The 17,667-nt window shown below is 37.8% G+C and overlaps 1 protein-coding gene across 1 annotated transcript in view; it reads right to left on the bottom strand.

Moving 5' to 3' along the window:
* Positions 1 to 6,278: 6,278 nt before the first annotated feature.
* The window catches only part of LOC309814987 (uncharacterized protein C18orf63), a gene marked incomplete at its 3' end in the record, with an annotated part of 30,087 nt that continues 18,698 nt past the window's right edge, over positions 6,279 to 17,667 (bottom strand). The window contains exons 8-12 of the mRNA XM_082641345.1: positions 17,195 to 17,291; positions 17,001 to 17,083; positions 15,617 to 15,800; positions 6,522 to 7,520; positions 6,279 to 6,335 (exon numbers count right to left, since the gene is read on the bottom strand). Of these exons, the coding sequence (XP_082497471.1) occupies positions 6,279 to 6,335; positions 6,522 to 7,520; positions 15,617 to 15,800; positions 17,001 to 17,083; positions 17,195 to 17,291 (1,420 nt within the window). The remainder of the gene's footprint in view (positions 6,336 to 6,521; positions 7,521 to 15,616; positions 15,801 to 17,000; positions 17,084 to 17,194; positions 17,292 to 17,667) is intronic.

The raw sequence follows: 17,667 nt of genomic DNA, 5'->3' as shown, positions 1-17,667 counted from the left end.
CTTCTGAGACCGAAGCCTTCTGCCTCTCAGGCCTCCTTCTCCTGGGCTTTTACTGCCACCAATGTTGCCACCACATACCCTCCTTTTCCTTGGCTCTGGGACTCCACACCTCTGCTTTCTGACCTTATCCTGACTGCTTTTCTCTGCACCTTCGCCCTCTCCCCCATTCCTTATGCGTTGATATCCTGTCCTCAGAACTGTCATTTGTGTTCTTCTCTTTGCTGCTTACACACGCTCACACATGCCTTCAACTGACATTTCTATGTGGACGACTCCCCAAACGATACCATGTCCTGAATTTTAATCTAGTTGTCTACTGATTCAGTCCAACCCAGTTTATGATGGACGGAATCAGTCATCTTCCTGTTACATCTTCCCTACCACTCATTCATTTCTGCATTTTTAAAGGGGAATGCTCTTCTTGCACTGGTCAAGTTTGAAAATCCAGCTTCATCTCTGAGCCTACCTCTCCAGCATGTGCCATCCACAGCCAGTTTCACTGACCAGCCATTTCTAGGTCTGTTAGTACTGTCTTATTCTCCATTCTCTGCTCCTTGGTCTAGGTTTCTGGAATAGTCTCCAGATGATTTCTACATGCCTAGAACTCTCCTTGACCACCGTGGCCCAGTCTACACTCATTCTGGTCCCCGTATGAAGCACATGCTGACCACACCAGAGTCAGTATTCACTGTTCCTTAAACACATGTAACCTCATCGGGCCTTTGTTCGTTTTAGTTCTTCTCTTTGGAATGTCCTTCTTACTGTTCCTCCCGTGTCCCAAATGTGTCAGGCATAACCACTGTTTATCCTTCAAGGTCTTTGAGGTATTTAATGCCAGCGAGTAAAGGAAACAGAAAAATTGTGTCCAGAGATGTAAGATGACAGAGGCCATGGGAGAACAGTGTTTCAAGAAAGGCGTAATCACAGGATAATATTGTTAAGGAGTAAATGAAAATGAGTTAGGAAAGTCCACCGGTGACTATTCTCAAGTGAGTAGTCTACACTTGTGATTTCCCATCCCCCCCCCGTGCCCCCCTTCTCTCTTAAACTCACCCAGTCAGGCTTTCACCTCCATCATGACACAGAAATTGCTTGTCAGTCATCAATGACCTCCATGCTATGAAATGGTCAATGCCCAGTCCTCCTTGTACTCCAAAGCCTGCTCTTTTTCATCTCAGTTGATAACAGTTCCATCCTCCCAAGTGACCAAGCCAAAAGCCCTGGAGCCCTCCTCAGCACCTCTTTCCCTCACATCCCTAATCCTGTGGACCTCAGCCTTCACAACGTATCCAGAGTCAGCCACTTCTCATCTCCTCCTCTGCTACCAGCCACTTTCATCTTTGCCTGGATTCCTGCAACATCCTCTCAGCGGGTCTCCCTGTTTCTTCTCCTGAACTCTCCTCTACCCCAGTCTAGTCTAAACACAGCAGTCAGAATGATGCTGCTGAAATCTAAGCCAGGTGTGTCACCCCTCTGGTCCCAACTCCATTTCACTCAGGGTAAAAGCATGTGTTCTTGATCAGGTCATATCTCCTGGCTTCTCCTCTCCAGCCCATTTAACTCTAGCCACTCTGGGCTCCCTGATGTCTCCCTGAACATACAGCCTGTTCCTTACACCTGGAGAGCTCATCCCTCAGATATCCACGTGGCTAACTCCCTCTCCTCCTGCATGTCTTTGCTCAAGGAAGGCTACCTAAACCATGTCTCTTACTTTACTCTATTTTTCTTTTTATCTATACTTGTCACTTTCTAATACATTATATAATTTATTTATTTGTTATGTTTATTGTCTGTCTCTCCCTGCCAGTGTTCGCTGATATATCCCAAGCATCTACAATAGCTCTTGGCACATGCCAAATACTAAATAAATGTCTGTTGTATGAAAGAATGAAAGATTTTGAGAATAAAGGTTCTGTAAAGTGGTGAGAACCTAAAATAGTTTACGTGGGTCCAGCAGCAAATGCATGTGAAGAAATGGAACCACAGAGGTAAAAGAATTTGTAATTTATCTAAGCCTTTCCATTCCTATAGAATCACTCTGACATAGAAAAATACATCTATTTGAAATAGTTTTTTTAACTAAAAATAAGACACTATGACACTATGTAGGATACAGCATAAATATTTTAAGCATCAATAGATAATGACCATGACATCTTTAAGCATTTATCAATACTGACCATTCTTAAGTACCAATAAATACCCAATATATTGTCAATTCCAGCAAAATAGCAGATGATGAGCAATTTGAAAAAGAGAGCAAGAACTGGTTAGTGAACTGGTTAGTCAGATAAAAGCTAATCATTGACCTACCCGTATTTTTTACTTATTTGCTATGTAAGAAACAAATAAAATATAAATAATATAATGTATAATATAGTAATATCTAATAAAATATAAATAAAAATAAATAGTAACATAGTAAGCAACAAATACTGTGAAATTTAAAATATGGAAGGTACAAAAAAAGCTTTTTTACATTTCTATGAAGGTGATTTTTAGCATTAATTTCAGCATACTCGGTTTTTAAATGCCATGGCTGATCTATACATAGGCAAACAAAATCATTTGTTTATGGTTTTAAAATTGTAATGGTTCTAGAACTGACATATAATTGGAATGTGAAGAATGATTTGGGGGCAGGGTAAGGGGTATTCCACAATGCATATAAATTAAAACAAGGAACCAAAATCTTCTTTAAAATGAACCAAAATCTTCACTGATTTCTCCAGTGAATTTGAGCACAACAGTTTGGTCTGGACTCTCGTCTCTGAACATGGAGTAGTAAATAATCAGTCAATCAATCAATCTATCTTTACAGTAAATTACATACACACACACACATGTATATGTCTTTATATGTTATATGTGTATACATATTTTTGGTAAATTTTCATTAGGATAAATATTGTCAGATGAAAAATAAACCTACTTTATACCAGAAAATAGACTGATTCTAACATAAGCAGGCTTTGCCATATAAGTTAATATTTATCTGAAGAAGTGCTTTCCTATAAATTCTAAATTTTAGACACTAATGGAGTACAGGAGGGGCTATCAAGATTACTTATATAAAGAATTGGTAGATACTACACACTACTTAAGCATTGGATTTATCTTTTTAAATTATTTTGCTAAGTCTAATAGTAAAATAAGTTTTTATTACCTGAGACATGATAACTGGACAGTAGCAGGAAGGCAGCCTAAAGCTCCACAGAGCAGGAGGAAGACTGGTTTCAAGAATGAGTACAGGTTGTGGTCGACTGACCAAGTGACCAAATATATATCCTTATTAACAGCACCTTCATAAACAAATATTTTCACCACGCCCTCACAAACAAAGTGACATACTGTTTTTTACTGCAGTCTACTAGTTATCTATCATACTAGTTTTAGAATGAGAAAGGCACACTCAAAATAGGCTTTAAACCAGATGTATTTCCCTATGAAAATGGTAAAATAATTATAAAATAGAGATAATTCTGGAAAATAGAAACTTTTTCAGTAAAGGTATACAGTAAATTAATAGGGCACAATTTCAAGAACAAGAATTATAATTACAATTTTGAAGTAAAGTTTGTATTCATTTTTGCCTTTAATTGCAGTGGTTTAGTGAAGTAGCAAAAGCAGTAAGTCACACTAAAAAAATCTAAGTTCAACTTATACTTGACTCTCTGCTGGCTCTTTTTTAATGAAGGATTATTTCAGTGGAATATTAATGAGGATTTTGGTTTCTTTAAATATCTTACCACAACAATTATATCACATTTTGCAAATTAAATTTCTAAAATGTTTGAAAGCCAGAATAATACTAGTTAGGAGAGAAGCTCCATTTCTGTTTCCCTCTTTTTATATATTAGATAATTTATTTGTAATATGGACCAAATATCATTGTTGACATTTGCTTCAATACATTTATACTCCTATGTCTTTGCCAGGCACCCAGAATGGGTTTGCTGGAGAATAGACCACATGGCCGATTGCAGTCTTATTTCAGTAACCCAGTGTATAACCTACTACCTGGCACATAGCATATGCTTAATAAATAAGGATGAACAAATAAATCTCCCTCCAATATTTTGATTATATGATTGAAGGCTCTAGTTCTTCTGTGAAATAGATTTTATTTTTATTGAGGGCTTCCTGTTAGTTTGCATATTTACACTAAAATGAAAGTTAGTGAATCAGTGAAGATATGGTAGACCCCCAAAATTTAATGTATATACACACATTCTTTTTTTTTCTTTAAAAATATGCTATACCTTATCTGTAAGAGATATATACTAAATTATTTATGGGTAAAACTATACGACATATTGAATTTGCTTTAAAATAGTATAGGAAAAAAAGTGTATCTGTGAGAAATAGATGAAACAGAGTGGCAAAATATTAATAATTGTTGAAGCAGGGTGATAGGTACTGAGAGGTTTTTTTATACTATGCATGTTGTGTGGTTTGAAAATTTCAACAGTAAAAATAATGAATTCAAATACATTTCAATAATAAAAAGACAAAATAAAGATATTTCCAACTAACAAAACTACTATATAACTGGGATTTTGCAAAGATCTGTACTAGACTAATTACATGACGCTGTTATAGTGAAAGGCTGTGAACAACTTAAATGTCAATCAGTAGGGACAGTTAAATATAGGATATCCACATTGCAATGGAACACTATCCAACTATGAAGAAACCTGTTGAGTGATAAAAGAGTTTCCACAGCAGCGTATGGAGCCTGATTCCATGTTCACAGGAGTGTGTGTGTGTCCATCCACTGTTCAGAGTGGTTATCTCTGCAAAGAGGAATTGCAGGTGGTTTTTTGTTTTTGTTTTTTTACTTTTTTCTTGAAACTGTTTTTTATTATTTAACAATTTTACAGGGGTATATATTAATTTTATATTTTGGGGAACTTCTTTTCCATTATGATATCCTATGATTTTTCTCATTATGTTATTCTTTCTAGCTGATGGACAGATGTTTTAATTGTTAAAAACTGTGTTAGGTCTTAAGTAATTCAAAGTGGGAAAGTGCTATACTTCTAAAACAATATGAAATCTAGAGTAGATTTCATTTATTTTTAAAAATGAAAATAAAAAACTTTTAAGGCATTCTAGCTAGCACATACATTTTTTCCTCAACCACCTACTGACTGCATATAGTAAGCTATCAAAAACTACATGAAACTTAACATTATAAAATATATGAAAATATACTTAAGTATCTTTTGGTAATTCAAATCAGGCTGAAAACTCTATTAATTATAGAAAGAAATAGCATTTGGAAAACAAAATAAGAAAATGCTTGGTAGTTTGTTCATAATAAATTTGAATTGAAAATATTCCAACAGTTCTATGCAAAAAAGTATTTGTGGGTATTTTAGTAATATGTTTGTTAGATTAAACAGATGGCAGAATGGAATAAAATGTAATTTCCAGATGCATGGTTTTGTGATTTCAGTGCTGTGGACTCAGCCTTATCAGCTAAATCTCAAGTTTAACTTCAGAGAGCACTGCAAAATTTTTTGGAGTAAACTTGAACTTAATGATTAACTTTTGAAACATTTAAGGTTAATCAACTTGGGTAAGAGTCCAAAAGGTAGGTGTTCTAATGGCTATGAAATCCTGTATCTTCAGGCAGTCTGCGCCATGCCTTGTTCTTAGTCTGCAAAGACCCCAGTACAGAGTGGGTGGGAGCCACTGATGGGACCTCTCTCTACCTCATCCTTCTTTAGGGGCCTTTACAACACATTACAGTTGCTGTGTACAGTCCTTAGTCAAGGACTGTAGTGTCCCCACCATTTACTATTTCCTTGCTGATTTTAAGGCTTCAAGGAATTAAAAGTAGCTCCTTTGGTACATGAGATCGGGGATCCCTAAACTTGGTAATTCCAATTGTGTTAATAAAAAATAAATCAGGGACTTCCCTGGTGGCACAGTGTTTAAGAATACACCTGCCAATGCAGGGGACAAGGGTTTGATCCCTTGTCTGGGAAGATCCCACATGCGGTGGAGCAACTAAGCCCACGAGCCACAACTACTGAGCCCGCACGCAACAACTACTTAAGCCTGCTCGCCTAGAGCCCATGCTCCGCAATAAGAGAAGCCACCGCAATGAGAAGCTCGCGCACCGCAACAAAAAGTAGCCCCCGCTCACCGCAACTAGAGAAAGCCTGCGTGCAGCAACGAAGACCCAACGCAGCCAAATAATCAATCAATCAATCAGAAGATATCACCTAAGTTACCTGGTGGATATTTCCTTCTTTCACATCCATGTCCTAAGCTTTAGGAATGATGAGAGATTTCTTACGTTTTGATTTGTCCAAGTTATGTATCTGTAACCAGATGAAGAATCACATTTTGTTATAAATTAACTGTATATACTTGCAGTTGTGTTAGACACTGTTTCTTAATGTTTCTAGATGATCTTGGGCAAAATCATTTAAATCTTTATTTAGAGGTTTTAAAGGTCTATCACATGGTCAATATCCCCAGATTAAAATTGTTTTTAGGTTTTTTACCTGGTTCTTAGAAGAACTGGATTGTCTATAATGGATAGTATTGGAGTGAGGCTTCTTTGAAGTTTCTGAAGAGTCCTGACATAATCTCCTTTTAGACTTGTGGGCTGTTCTGCTTACTATTAATCCACGGTCACTTACATCAGCTTCTTTAGTTTGATCAACTGATTGTTGCTGCAGCAGTTGGGCATCTTCTGTTTCTGTGTCTGATTCAAAAATGTGTGGTGGTCTTTTCACTTTTAGTGACTCATGGCCTTTCCCTAAAATTTGTGTTATGTATTTCCTTGTCAAATTTTCTTTTTCATTCACTTGGAAGTCAACAGCACTTTTTATTACACCTAACTTGTTATTTGACATCTGAAATACTGAACTATTAGATAGTTGCTTAATTTCACTTAAACTCATGACTGGTAATTTTCCACTAGAAGGGGGATTTTCTGTCATATTTTCAAAGGACTCAGTGTTTTTTTCTTGCAGAGATCTAGGAGTCTTCATCTGAATGCTGCGATTAGATCTTTTTTTAATAGCTGGATCTAAATTCAGCTGTTCATCCTGGATCACACTAGTTTTAAGTGAAAGCAACTTGGATTCTGTAACAACATGTTTTCTTTTCAGGTTGTCAGGTTCTAAGATATTTCTGTTCATCTGTAATTGTCGATTTTTGAAAACTGGTATGAATTTAGGGGCAATATTATGTTGGGAGCTAAAATCTGTGTCTTGAACTTGAGTACTTCCTCTGTTGAGCTTTGGTACTTCCAGATGTACTTGTGCTGCCTTGTCAGGCAGGGATTTCTTTCTGCTCTGAACAGATTCTGGCTGGAGGTGCAGAGTTGAGGACACATAGGGCTTCGGCTGGCTGACCGAAAGCTCCACCTTGTGGTCCATGGCTACTGAATGAAGTGGAATACTTTGAGCCTGGACGGGTCTTGTGGAAGGGGCCTGAGCCAGAGAGGACCTGAACTTTTGTTTAGTGGTTAGATTAGGCGCCTTGACTTTGTTTTCCTGAAAGGATAAAGATTAGGAAATTTAGAAAATGTAATAATGTCCTTAATGGAAAAGAAATGAGATATAAGATATCATCAAAATAAGGATAAAAAGTAACACGGCAATACATAGAACAGGTAAAGAAAAACAAAAAACAATGAGCCTTAGTGAGCCTTATGATTTGTATCCTTCTTTAGATACCATCCTTTCAAGATAATATTTTAAGATGAAGTTATATTCTAAATTGTCTATAAATCAACTATAAAAACTATACCCTTAGCTGCTACCATCGTCCTCCAAACGTGCTCGTTCTGCTCTCTCAGGATGTCTTTCCCTCTTCTCTCCATTTTTCCCTCTCAACTTCCCAAGGATCTTCTATCAGTTACTATTTATTTGTCACCAAAAAAATAGGACAAGGTAATGCTCTTATCTTTTAGTGTGCATGTTCAGTCTCCCTAAGTAGATACTAGATTCTCTGAGGGCAGGAACTATGAGTTACTTATTCTTACATCCTTCACATTCTTAAATCTTTCACACAGTTACTAACAAAACACTTACTCAGAAATTAAATTAATGGAGGAGGTGGTTGCATCTACACTACGCTTTTCAGAACAAGTAGGATTTTGAGTATAGGGCAGTGACTGTGTCTTAATCATTTTGCAGTCTTATTGCCTACTAGAGTGCCTGGTACCTGGAAGCAATTCAGCAAGTACTCGTCAAACTGACTTGTCAGATACATCAAAGAGAAACAAGTGTTCACAGTCTTCTTAAAAAATTGTTGTAGAAAAATATAAAGCATGAAATATACCATTTAATCCATTGTTAAGCATACAGTTCAGTGGCATTTAGTACATTCCCCACTGTACTTCTGTTGTGTAATCATCACCACTATTTCCAAAACTTTATCTTTATCCCAAACAGGAACTTCATAGTCTTTAAGCAATAACTCGTTTCCTTCTTCTCACAGCTCTGGTCACCACCATTCTCCTTTCTGTCTCTATGAATTTGCCCACTCTAAGTATTCCATGTAAGTGGAATCACAATATTTGTCTTTTTGTATCTGGCTTATTTCATTTAGCTTTTCAAGGTTCATCCATGTTGTTGCACATGTCAGAATTTCATTCATTTTTATGGCTGAATAATATTCCATTGTATGTATATACCACATTTGTTAATCTATTCATCTGTTGCTGGGAAGGGCTTATAGCCTTTTAAAATACATACCTATGGGCCTCCCTGGTGGCGCAGTGGTTGGGAGTCCGCCTGCCGATGCAGGGGATACGGGTTCGTGCCCCGGTCTGGGAGGATCCCATGTGCCGCGGAGCGGCTGGGCCCGTGAGCCGTGGCCGCTGGGCCTGCGCGTCCGGAGCCTGTGCTCCGCAGCGGGAGAGGCCACGACAGTGAGAGGCCCGCATACCGCAAAAAAAAAAAAAATAAAAATAAAAAAAAATAAAAATAAAATACATACCTATTAAGTCTTAGTGTCTGTAAAAGAGACATGTGACAATAACCTGAAACACTGAACACAGAGTTCTTTTCTCACCCTCTGACATAAAAAACACATAGATTCACACCTCAAAATAAAATTAAAAAAACAATCTGGAACAATATTCAAACCAGAACAATTGTTTTTTCTCTCCCTTACTGGAGATTCAGTTGTTGAATATAGTTGGGAGTACAGTAGGACAGAATTTTAGGAGATGAGTTGTGAACAGGCAGAGGAAAAGTGAGTGAGTGATCCAGTTACTTATCAGGCAAATCATACCAAAACTTAGTGGCTTTAAACAAAAATAATTATGTTTTATCTTTAATGATTCTGGGATTTTTAAAAAAAATTTTATTTATTTTTTGATTCTGGGATTTGACATGGTTTAGCTAAGAGTCTCTCAGGCAGTTGTGGTTAGATGACTCTGGGGCTGGAATCACTTCCTCACTCACATGTGTGATGATCGACACTGGTTGTCATTTGGACTACCTACAGGTAGCCTCTTCATGTAGACTGGGATCCCTCACATGTGGCACAGCAAGTGTCCCAAGAGACAGGCAGAAACTGTTTTTCTTTTAATGACCTAGTCTTGGAAGTCATGTAGCATCACTTCTATCACAGGCCTGCCCAGACCCAAAGGGAGGGAACACAGACCCCATACTACAATAGGAGAGTTGTCACTGGTCAGAAGGGCATGTGGCTGGGTGACCTTGTGGCCACCTTGAAAAATGGAGTAGAATGTCAGACAGCAGTTGGTCTCTTCCCAACTTCAAGCCTCTGACATCATAGTACAGGTGACCTACAAAAGGGCTGGTGCACTTGGCAATGGAGATGCATACAGACCCGACACAGGATTCAGAGAGCTGAAGGAGGAGATGTGGTCTGGGCAGATGGAGCTATGGCCCACCTTCTGCTCCACATCAACAAGCTGCCACAGCTTATCCCGATGAGGCTGAGTTGCAACACTGGCCTCACACAGACTTGCTCTGTGTGAACGTAGCTCTTGCTTCGCCTCCACCTTCCCAATCACGGGCCACCCTAAGCCAGAACGATGTAGGAAGGAATTCAAGGACACATACCTACAGCGTACTCAAGCTGACATAACACAAAGTCACCACAGAGAACAATGCTCCTTCTCCCACCATGGCTATTCGTGGGAGAAGTGGGAAGTCCCCAGTAAAGTCCTGGGTAAGGTTCGGGTGATACTCAAAGTAGGTGACTGGATTCGCTTTTGTCTGTAGATTTCTCAAGCTGGAGTCTTATCCATGTCAGGAAGGCAAGAAGACACCCCTCTTTACTTCCTCATAATTTGCAGAGGGCACAGAAGAGGACCTAGCCAGCTTTCATGACCCTGAGTGAAGTGATGCAGAAGCTAACTGAGGAATGGTTTATAATGCCAGGAGATTGCTAGGCTGAGTGAAAAAGCACACATCAAGAAGGAGTTTGTATTGTTTGATAGGGCTGCTATAACAAAGCCACCACAAACTGGGTGGCTTAAACAACAGAAATGGATTGCCTCAAAGTTCTGGAGGTGAGAAGTCCAAAATAAAGGTGCTGGCAGAATTGGGGCCATGAGAAAAGGATGTGTTCTAGGCCTCTTCCCTCGACCTGGAGATGGCCATTTCATATTCACATGGCATTCTTCCTGCAAATGAGTCTGTGTCCAAATTTCCCTTTTATATAAGAACACCAGTCACATTGGATTAGGGGCCCACATATGCCAGTATATAATCATTTCTGTAACAGCCCTATTTCAAACAAGGCCACATCCTGAGGTACTGCTGGTTAGGACTTCATCATGTCAATTTTTTTTTGGGGGGGAGGGGTGCACAATTCTACCCATAACAGGGTTTGACATGTAGCTCTAGAGAAATTCAAGAGGGGGTACAGCTGTTCTTCTGAAGACCATCTGTACAAAGGAGCTAGAAGAACACCTTGTACACCATCTTTGTCAAGATACCATATGAGACCAGAAACATCAGACTAATGCAAGTCAAGAAGTTAATGCCTGCCCTCTCCCCTCCACTACTCAGCTGTGACTGTGTGATGGATGTGACAGATACGGTGGACTGATGTTCAATACCCATTCCACCCTCCTTCTAGAGCCTGGAAATCTAAAATGAACATTTTCTCCTTTGCAGCTAGGGATCAGGATGTGATTTAGGATCAACCAGTCAGATGCACTCATACAATATTTGGAAGAAAGAAGTGAGGTAAAGCCATACTTCTGTAGTTTCTGCTGAAAAGTTTACTTATGAATGCCTTTGGTTTTTCAGTTGCAGAGTTAGCAGAAGCCCAAGTGTCCACTCACCAGCTTTGCAGGTGTCTGGAAACAGAGCTTAGGGCATTCATTCTCCTGATGTGGACCATTTGAGGCAAACACACCAAATGCCCTCACCCTATATAGGCTTTCCCCTGTACGTAGATGCTATCACGGGGAGAATGATTCTTAAATTTGAATGAAATTCTACCTCAAAAAGATGTTTTGTCATAAGCAGCTGAATCATCTTAAAATGTCTAGATTGAATTTTTTCCATTTGATGAAAAAACAGGTCAAGAACTAAGTTGAAATCAATTATAGAAAATCAAAGAACATTTTTTAGACCCTTGGTTTTCATAAACCGTAGTAACTGTTAAACAATATACCTACTACTTGAGATACCAAAAGAAAAACTCATTCTACGCAGATTCATGTAAGAATAGATTACCTGTATTTTGATATAAAACTTATCTAGAATATGTATCTGAAACGTTTATATTCACACCCAGTTTCATCTTCATCTGTCTCTCAGGAATATATATCTGGTGGAAATAATTTCCAGGAGCTTGTTTTGCTCCCTAGCCTGTCAATGTATTATTTACTCCTTCTTTCAATTTCTAAAATATAGTAAACAGCCCAAAGGGGGAAACCTCTTCTAGGTTTACGTTCAAAAATTTAAAAAAGACTACAAAAAGGGCCAATGTAAACAGCAGATGAAATCATAAGTAATTCACAGAACTTAAAATACTTAAATTGTCAACAAACCAAAGTTTTGTGAAGTCATAACCTAACAAAAAAACATATGCTTTACCACATGATTACCATTATTCTGCCAGGGGTCAGTGTGGCTTAGTTGACTTTTAACTTCTAGAACTTTACATACAATTTATATAACTTTGTACATTAACATAAAATTATAGGGAAACCAAAAGCTTTAACTTATATTTAGATATGAATGGACATCTAATGGAGGCCTAGAATTAAGGAAATTGTTAAAGGAAGCTTGAGGACTTATCAAAATGATGGATCAAATGTGTTTTTTTCTATTAAAATTTGGTTCTGTGTCTTGCACCACCTGAGTGTTTCTTGATTAAAGTCCAACCAGGATTCAGTTAAGCTTAGGATTTAAGTACAGGTTTGTAGGAAATATGGGGCTTGGAAGAATGTGTTAAGTTTAAAAGACATGACACAGCAAGGAAGCCATCATTCAAATGCAAAATACGGGACATTTTCCAGGTAAATGATCCAGTTTTCCCAGCAAATAACTGGCATAAATAAAAGGGAGGGGAGTTTGGAACGTTATTCAATAAAAGAGATCTAAGAGGTAGAACAACCAAATTATGTGGACCTTGCTTGGATTCTGACTTAAACGAAACCTCTAAAATAAATCTTTGAGATAAATAGGGAATTGCAGTATGAACTGGTATTAGGTGATATTAATGAATTATTGTTACATAATATTTTTAAAAAGTTCTTATCAGAAAAAGACACATACTAAAGTCTTTACAGATTAAAATAACAGCATATCTTGGATTTGTTTTAAAATACTACAGTTTACCCCCACCCCAAAAATCCGTCAAGGAGGAGCCAGATGATAGGCATACAAGAGTTCGTTATACTATAGTAATTTCTTCTATGTATCTTGGAGAATTCCAGTAAGTTAAAAAAAAAAAGCTAGTTTGGCTAAGCACTCCTACTAATTTACTTTTTTAAGTCAGCTGAGTTTTATCAAGTAGTTTGATCAATTTGTTTTTCATTTTTTTAATTTATTCTTTTTAGTACTTCATGAATCTTAGAGCTAAAAAGGTTGTAGCAATAATAGGAACTAACATTTACTGAGAGCTCAAGTACAAGGAACTGTTCCAAATAGGATTATCTAACCCCAAAACAAAACACAAAAAACCCTATGAAGTACCGGGAAGGAAATGGTGATGTGCTGCTCAGATCCCCTTCAAGAAAGGGCTGCTCCCCCGCTGCCGGGGCACTGTCAGCAAACCACCTTTGGCAGTCAGCCCCTGCAGAGACTGCCTCAGTTATGGAGACCCGTCTCACCCTATAACCTGCCTGTCTCCAGGTGGCCCAAATCCAACGACAGATGGAAGAGGTATGAAGGCCTGGCTATTGTGGCCAATGCAGAACCACTGTGATGGGCCGTTTTGGCCACTGTGCTCCTCAGAAGGTTGGCCGTGGCCATCTGGCACCTGCTTTGCTTTCGACTTCTCCCTGTACCCATCCGTCCTCCTTCCCTGCTGTCTGTAGGTGTTGGTCCCACGGGCACTTCTCAGTAAGCGTCACGCGCACTGGGCTCCACTGCAGAGCAGGCCTCCTCGAGCCCAATTTGTGACAAGTGCTATCACTGCCACTGCTGCTACGCCCCACTGTGCAACTGGAGAAACTGAGGCACGGGGAGATTAAATAACTTGCCCAAGATTACACACGTAGTAAGGAGTTGGAACCTAGGCAGCCCGTCTCTAGAGCCTGGCTCTTAACCACAAATCTGAGCTTTTTCCAATTTTAGAACTAAGAATCCATTCTTTGGGTTTCAGTTTTAATTTTGCAATGTATTTAACTGTGTGGCTTTGGTTAAATTACTTAAATGCTGTGAGCTTCAAGTTTCTTCTGCAAAACTGAGAAAACAATTTTTTACCCCAAGAGTCTATTTTGATGATTAAGTGAGAAGGCACAGAGAAGGCACTCAATAAAACTGAGGAGAAATTCTTATTGTCAATGTACCAATTGTCAGAAGCAATATAAAGAACAGAATTTCCAAATAAGTGTTATTTTTCATTTAAGAAGCAAATTTTTGCAAATATATTGTCTGGACTCACCACTTACAAAACAGATGTAGGCTGGAAATATAAGGTATTCAAAAAATATATTCAATAAAAATGCATGATGGGCCTCCCTGGTGGCGCAGTGGTTGGGAGTCCGCCTGCCGATGCGGGGGATACGGGTTCGTGCCCCGGTCTGGGGGGATCCCATATGCCGCGGAGCGGCTGGGCCCGTGAGCCATGGCCGCTGGGCCTGTGCGTCCGGAGCCTGTGCTCTGCAACGGGAGAGGCCACAGCAGTGAGAGGCCCGCGTACAGCAAAAAAAAAAAAAAAAAAAATGCATGATGTAATGACATATCTTCTAAATTCCTCAGATCTGGACTTGGCCAACAACTAAACTTTTTAAAATGTTATGTCAGGGCAAAATTTTAAGATTCATAAAGATCATAAAGATGTCAATTGGTATTTGTCCATGCACACTCCCTTCTAAGGAAATGGCCTTGCCTTATAGCACCTGATATCTTGGCTATTACGTTTTTATAGCATTTATATGAGGTGTTAGCCCCTAACCCAAGGATACCAGATCCACAGGCTGGCTAGTGACAGATAGTGTGACCTGGCTAGAAAAGATCAAAGGGGTCTATCAAATACTGGCTCTGGTGAATTTTACTTGAGGATTATAAAGAGAATGAAACAAGTAGTATGGCGGCAAAAGCTGAAAAAATGCCATGAGGCATAGTGTTTGAGCCATAGCAAGTCAACACCACAAGAAAGCCTAAATCACTAGTATTATAAGTCAAGAAAGGAGACTCAGAAGACACAGAAATATTCAAATAATTCATATTACATTTCGAACTGTTCAAATTATTCAAACCTCCGTCTTTCCTTTTGATGAAAACACACATATTTGTCATTTAAAAGAAAGATCATTTTTGAAAAATTTAAATTGAATTTCCACTTGTTCTTCAGAAACTTCCCTTTTGTTTCCTTTTGACAAAGAAATCTTATTCTATTGAGTGTGAAGATAGGCCATCATATTTTCTTCATCAATATTGCTTAATTGCTACTTATTCTTTTTTTTCATAAGTAAGATTTCACTTAGCATATCATCTTACAATGAAAATGCTACCAAGTTAATTCAATTTCTATAAATGGAATTATTCAAAGGCTTTTTCAATCAATCAGACTCAAATGAAGTGGCAGAATTTCAAAGAAAACTTGGGTTTGTATGAGGCAAATGTTTCCAAACTATCCTATACGATCATTTATTCATTTATTCTTTGAAAAAATATTTAATGAACACCTATTAAGTACCAGGAACTTGGAATAAGAAGATGAATATGCTCTTTGCCCTCTAGGAACTCATGTTAATTAGAAGAAATAGAACAGTAAACAACTACTACCATAATACCAAGTTAAATACAATAATAATAATAATGACAATAACAAATGGTTAAGTACAACAATGACAAATAGTATTAGGGAAACACTGAACTGAGGGAAAAGACTTATAGCACAGTGGGTAGGTAGTCCATCACTGAAGCCAAAAGGTACATAGCATGTCTTAGAGAACTTGGTAGGATATGGAATCTCTTACCTGCAGATACAGCTTGGTTAGTTCTTGTGTGTAGTAGCATGGTTTAGTTGTCATCTTTATGGGAAATCCACATACATGGGGCAGTTTAGATTTTAAATCTGAAAGAAAACTTTTCAACACACTTTCCATATCTACCCTTGGAAAGAACTGTATGGGCTGACTTCTGATGCAACTGAGAGGGTATCTGAACATTGTTAAAGAACAGTGGGACATTTTCTGTAGATAGAAGACAGCATTTTTTAATGGAAATAAAACGGTCTTAAAATAGTAACTGCTAAAAAGGCACATAACTAAATCCTAACTATTTTATATATTGCTTATTCCATGTTATCCAAAGCTATAGAGAACGTTTACTCACAGGAATCTTAACTGCTTAAACTTTAACACTCACAATAAAGATGACTCACAGTACCCTTACTATATGGCTTTCTACACAGACTGGCAAACTAAGATTTATAAAAAAAAGATTTATAAAAAAGATACTATGACCTTTATAGATTATAAAAATAAGTGTTTATAGTAAACAATAAACAGGCTGCATCTCCAAGAGCAGTAAAAATTCAGTACAGAGAAACAACATGTATAGATTGTATTCAAGCTCTGAAAGCAGCTCTTTGAGAAAAGCAGTTACTTTTTCTGATGAAAAATATTCGGAAGACTTGGAATAATGTCTTAGCACCTAATGAAGGGGAAAAATTGATACCTGTCAACCTCAGCTGTATATTATGATTTGGGTTAGGAAATGCAGAATACAGAAAGAGAACATTAGGCTCCTCCCTCTTCCATTTGGAAACTCCCCCTGGTCAGAATATAGAGACAGAAATGGTGAAATAAGTACTAATTAAGATGGAAGAGTTTCACCTGAGCGCTGTGTGCTTTTTGTATGTTGATTTTTAAAAATAACATTAAGAAAAATATTTTCTTGAATCAAAGGGGTGCATTAAGTGCAACTCAAATCCTCTAAACTTTGACCGTAAAATTAAATACCCTAAAAAGAAAATTTCATTAAATAACTAATTCTTTTAATTCTACCCTTTCAGTAATATCCAGCAGGCCACAGGAGGGAGCCCTTGGCTAAGGAGAAGCCTGCAATTATTTTCTTACTTTCTACTAGGAATCATGTAAACATCTTTCCTATCTACTCTAAAGTTCCTTCTGCTGTCTAAATTGTTGCAGTAGTGTTTAAGGGGAAAAAATATTTTTATTAAGCTCATCCTCAAATAAAAATAGCAAAATTCTAAGGAAAACGAAAAACACTTATTCAGATAAAAATAAGTAGAGGGAAAGTAGCTTCATTTGAACTTAGAGAAGGTTGAAAATGATGACATCAGGGCAGGAGTAAGCCTGGATCATAAGGTGGGCAGAGAACATATATAAAGGATACGTGAAGATCCTTCTTCCTATCATTTTGAAGTAGATGCTGCAGTATATTTTAGTTCCACAATTTTCTGGAAGCTTATAGCTATACTAAAAATTAAGAACAAAGTTGAAATTCTCCTGAGAAAGCTAAACTTAAGGTTAAATTACAAGAAGTAAAATCAAATAGCTACTAATGTAATATATGTTTCTATTCCTTACCAGGTCATCCCAGTGCATCTGGAAATCTTCATATGAGTGAAAAGGACAGTCAGGGGGTATGGTGTGAAGAATACTTATTATTTGTCCCATTTTCATACTATAAAAGATAGAGGTGGTGAAGTATTATGAGCCAATGCTTAGATACAGTTTAACTATGTGATCTGGAAAGCATTCAAAAATTTTAGCAACTATCAACACATAAGTAATAAGCTCCCAGTTCTAAATTAACATTGTACTAAATTCTTAACAACTAGAATTGTTAGAAAAAACTAAGTTGAACTGATGCAAACAATAAGCCAGTTATAAACACAAACTAATGAATACAGTGTTGCCACACAGAGGTATGCCTGGTAATTGTTACACTTTAGGGAAAAGTCTGTTAAGAGCTGAATCAATCAGAGTCAAATCTTGTTCCCTACGTACCTCTTCTTGGCTTCAATGACCAAGGCATTGTGTGTATGCTGCTTGAAAGT

Source organism: Mesoplodon mirus (genome assembly GCF_964341445.2).
Source record: "Mesoplodon mirus genome assembly, chromosome: 13".
In the NCBI taxonomy this organism is placed as follows: domain Eukaryota; kingdom Metazoa; phylum Chordata; class Mammalia; order Artiodactyla; family Ziphiidae; genus Mesoplodon; species Mesoplodon mirus.
Note: the sequence above shows the minus strand (reverse complement) of the source record. Positions and strands in the feature narration are given on the sequence as shown.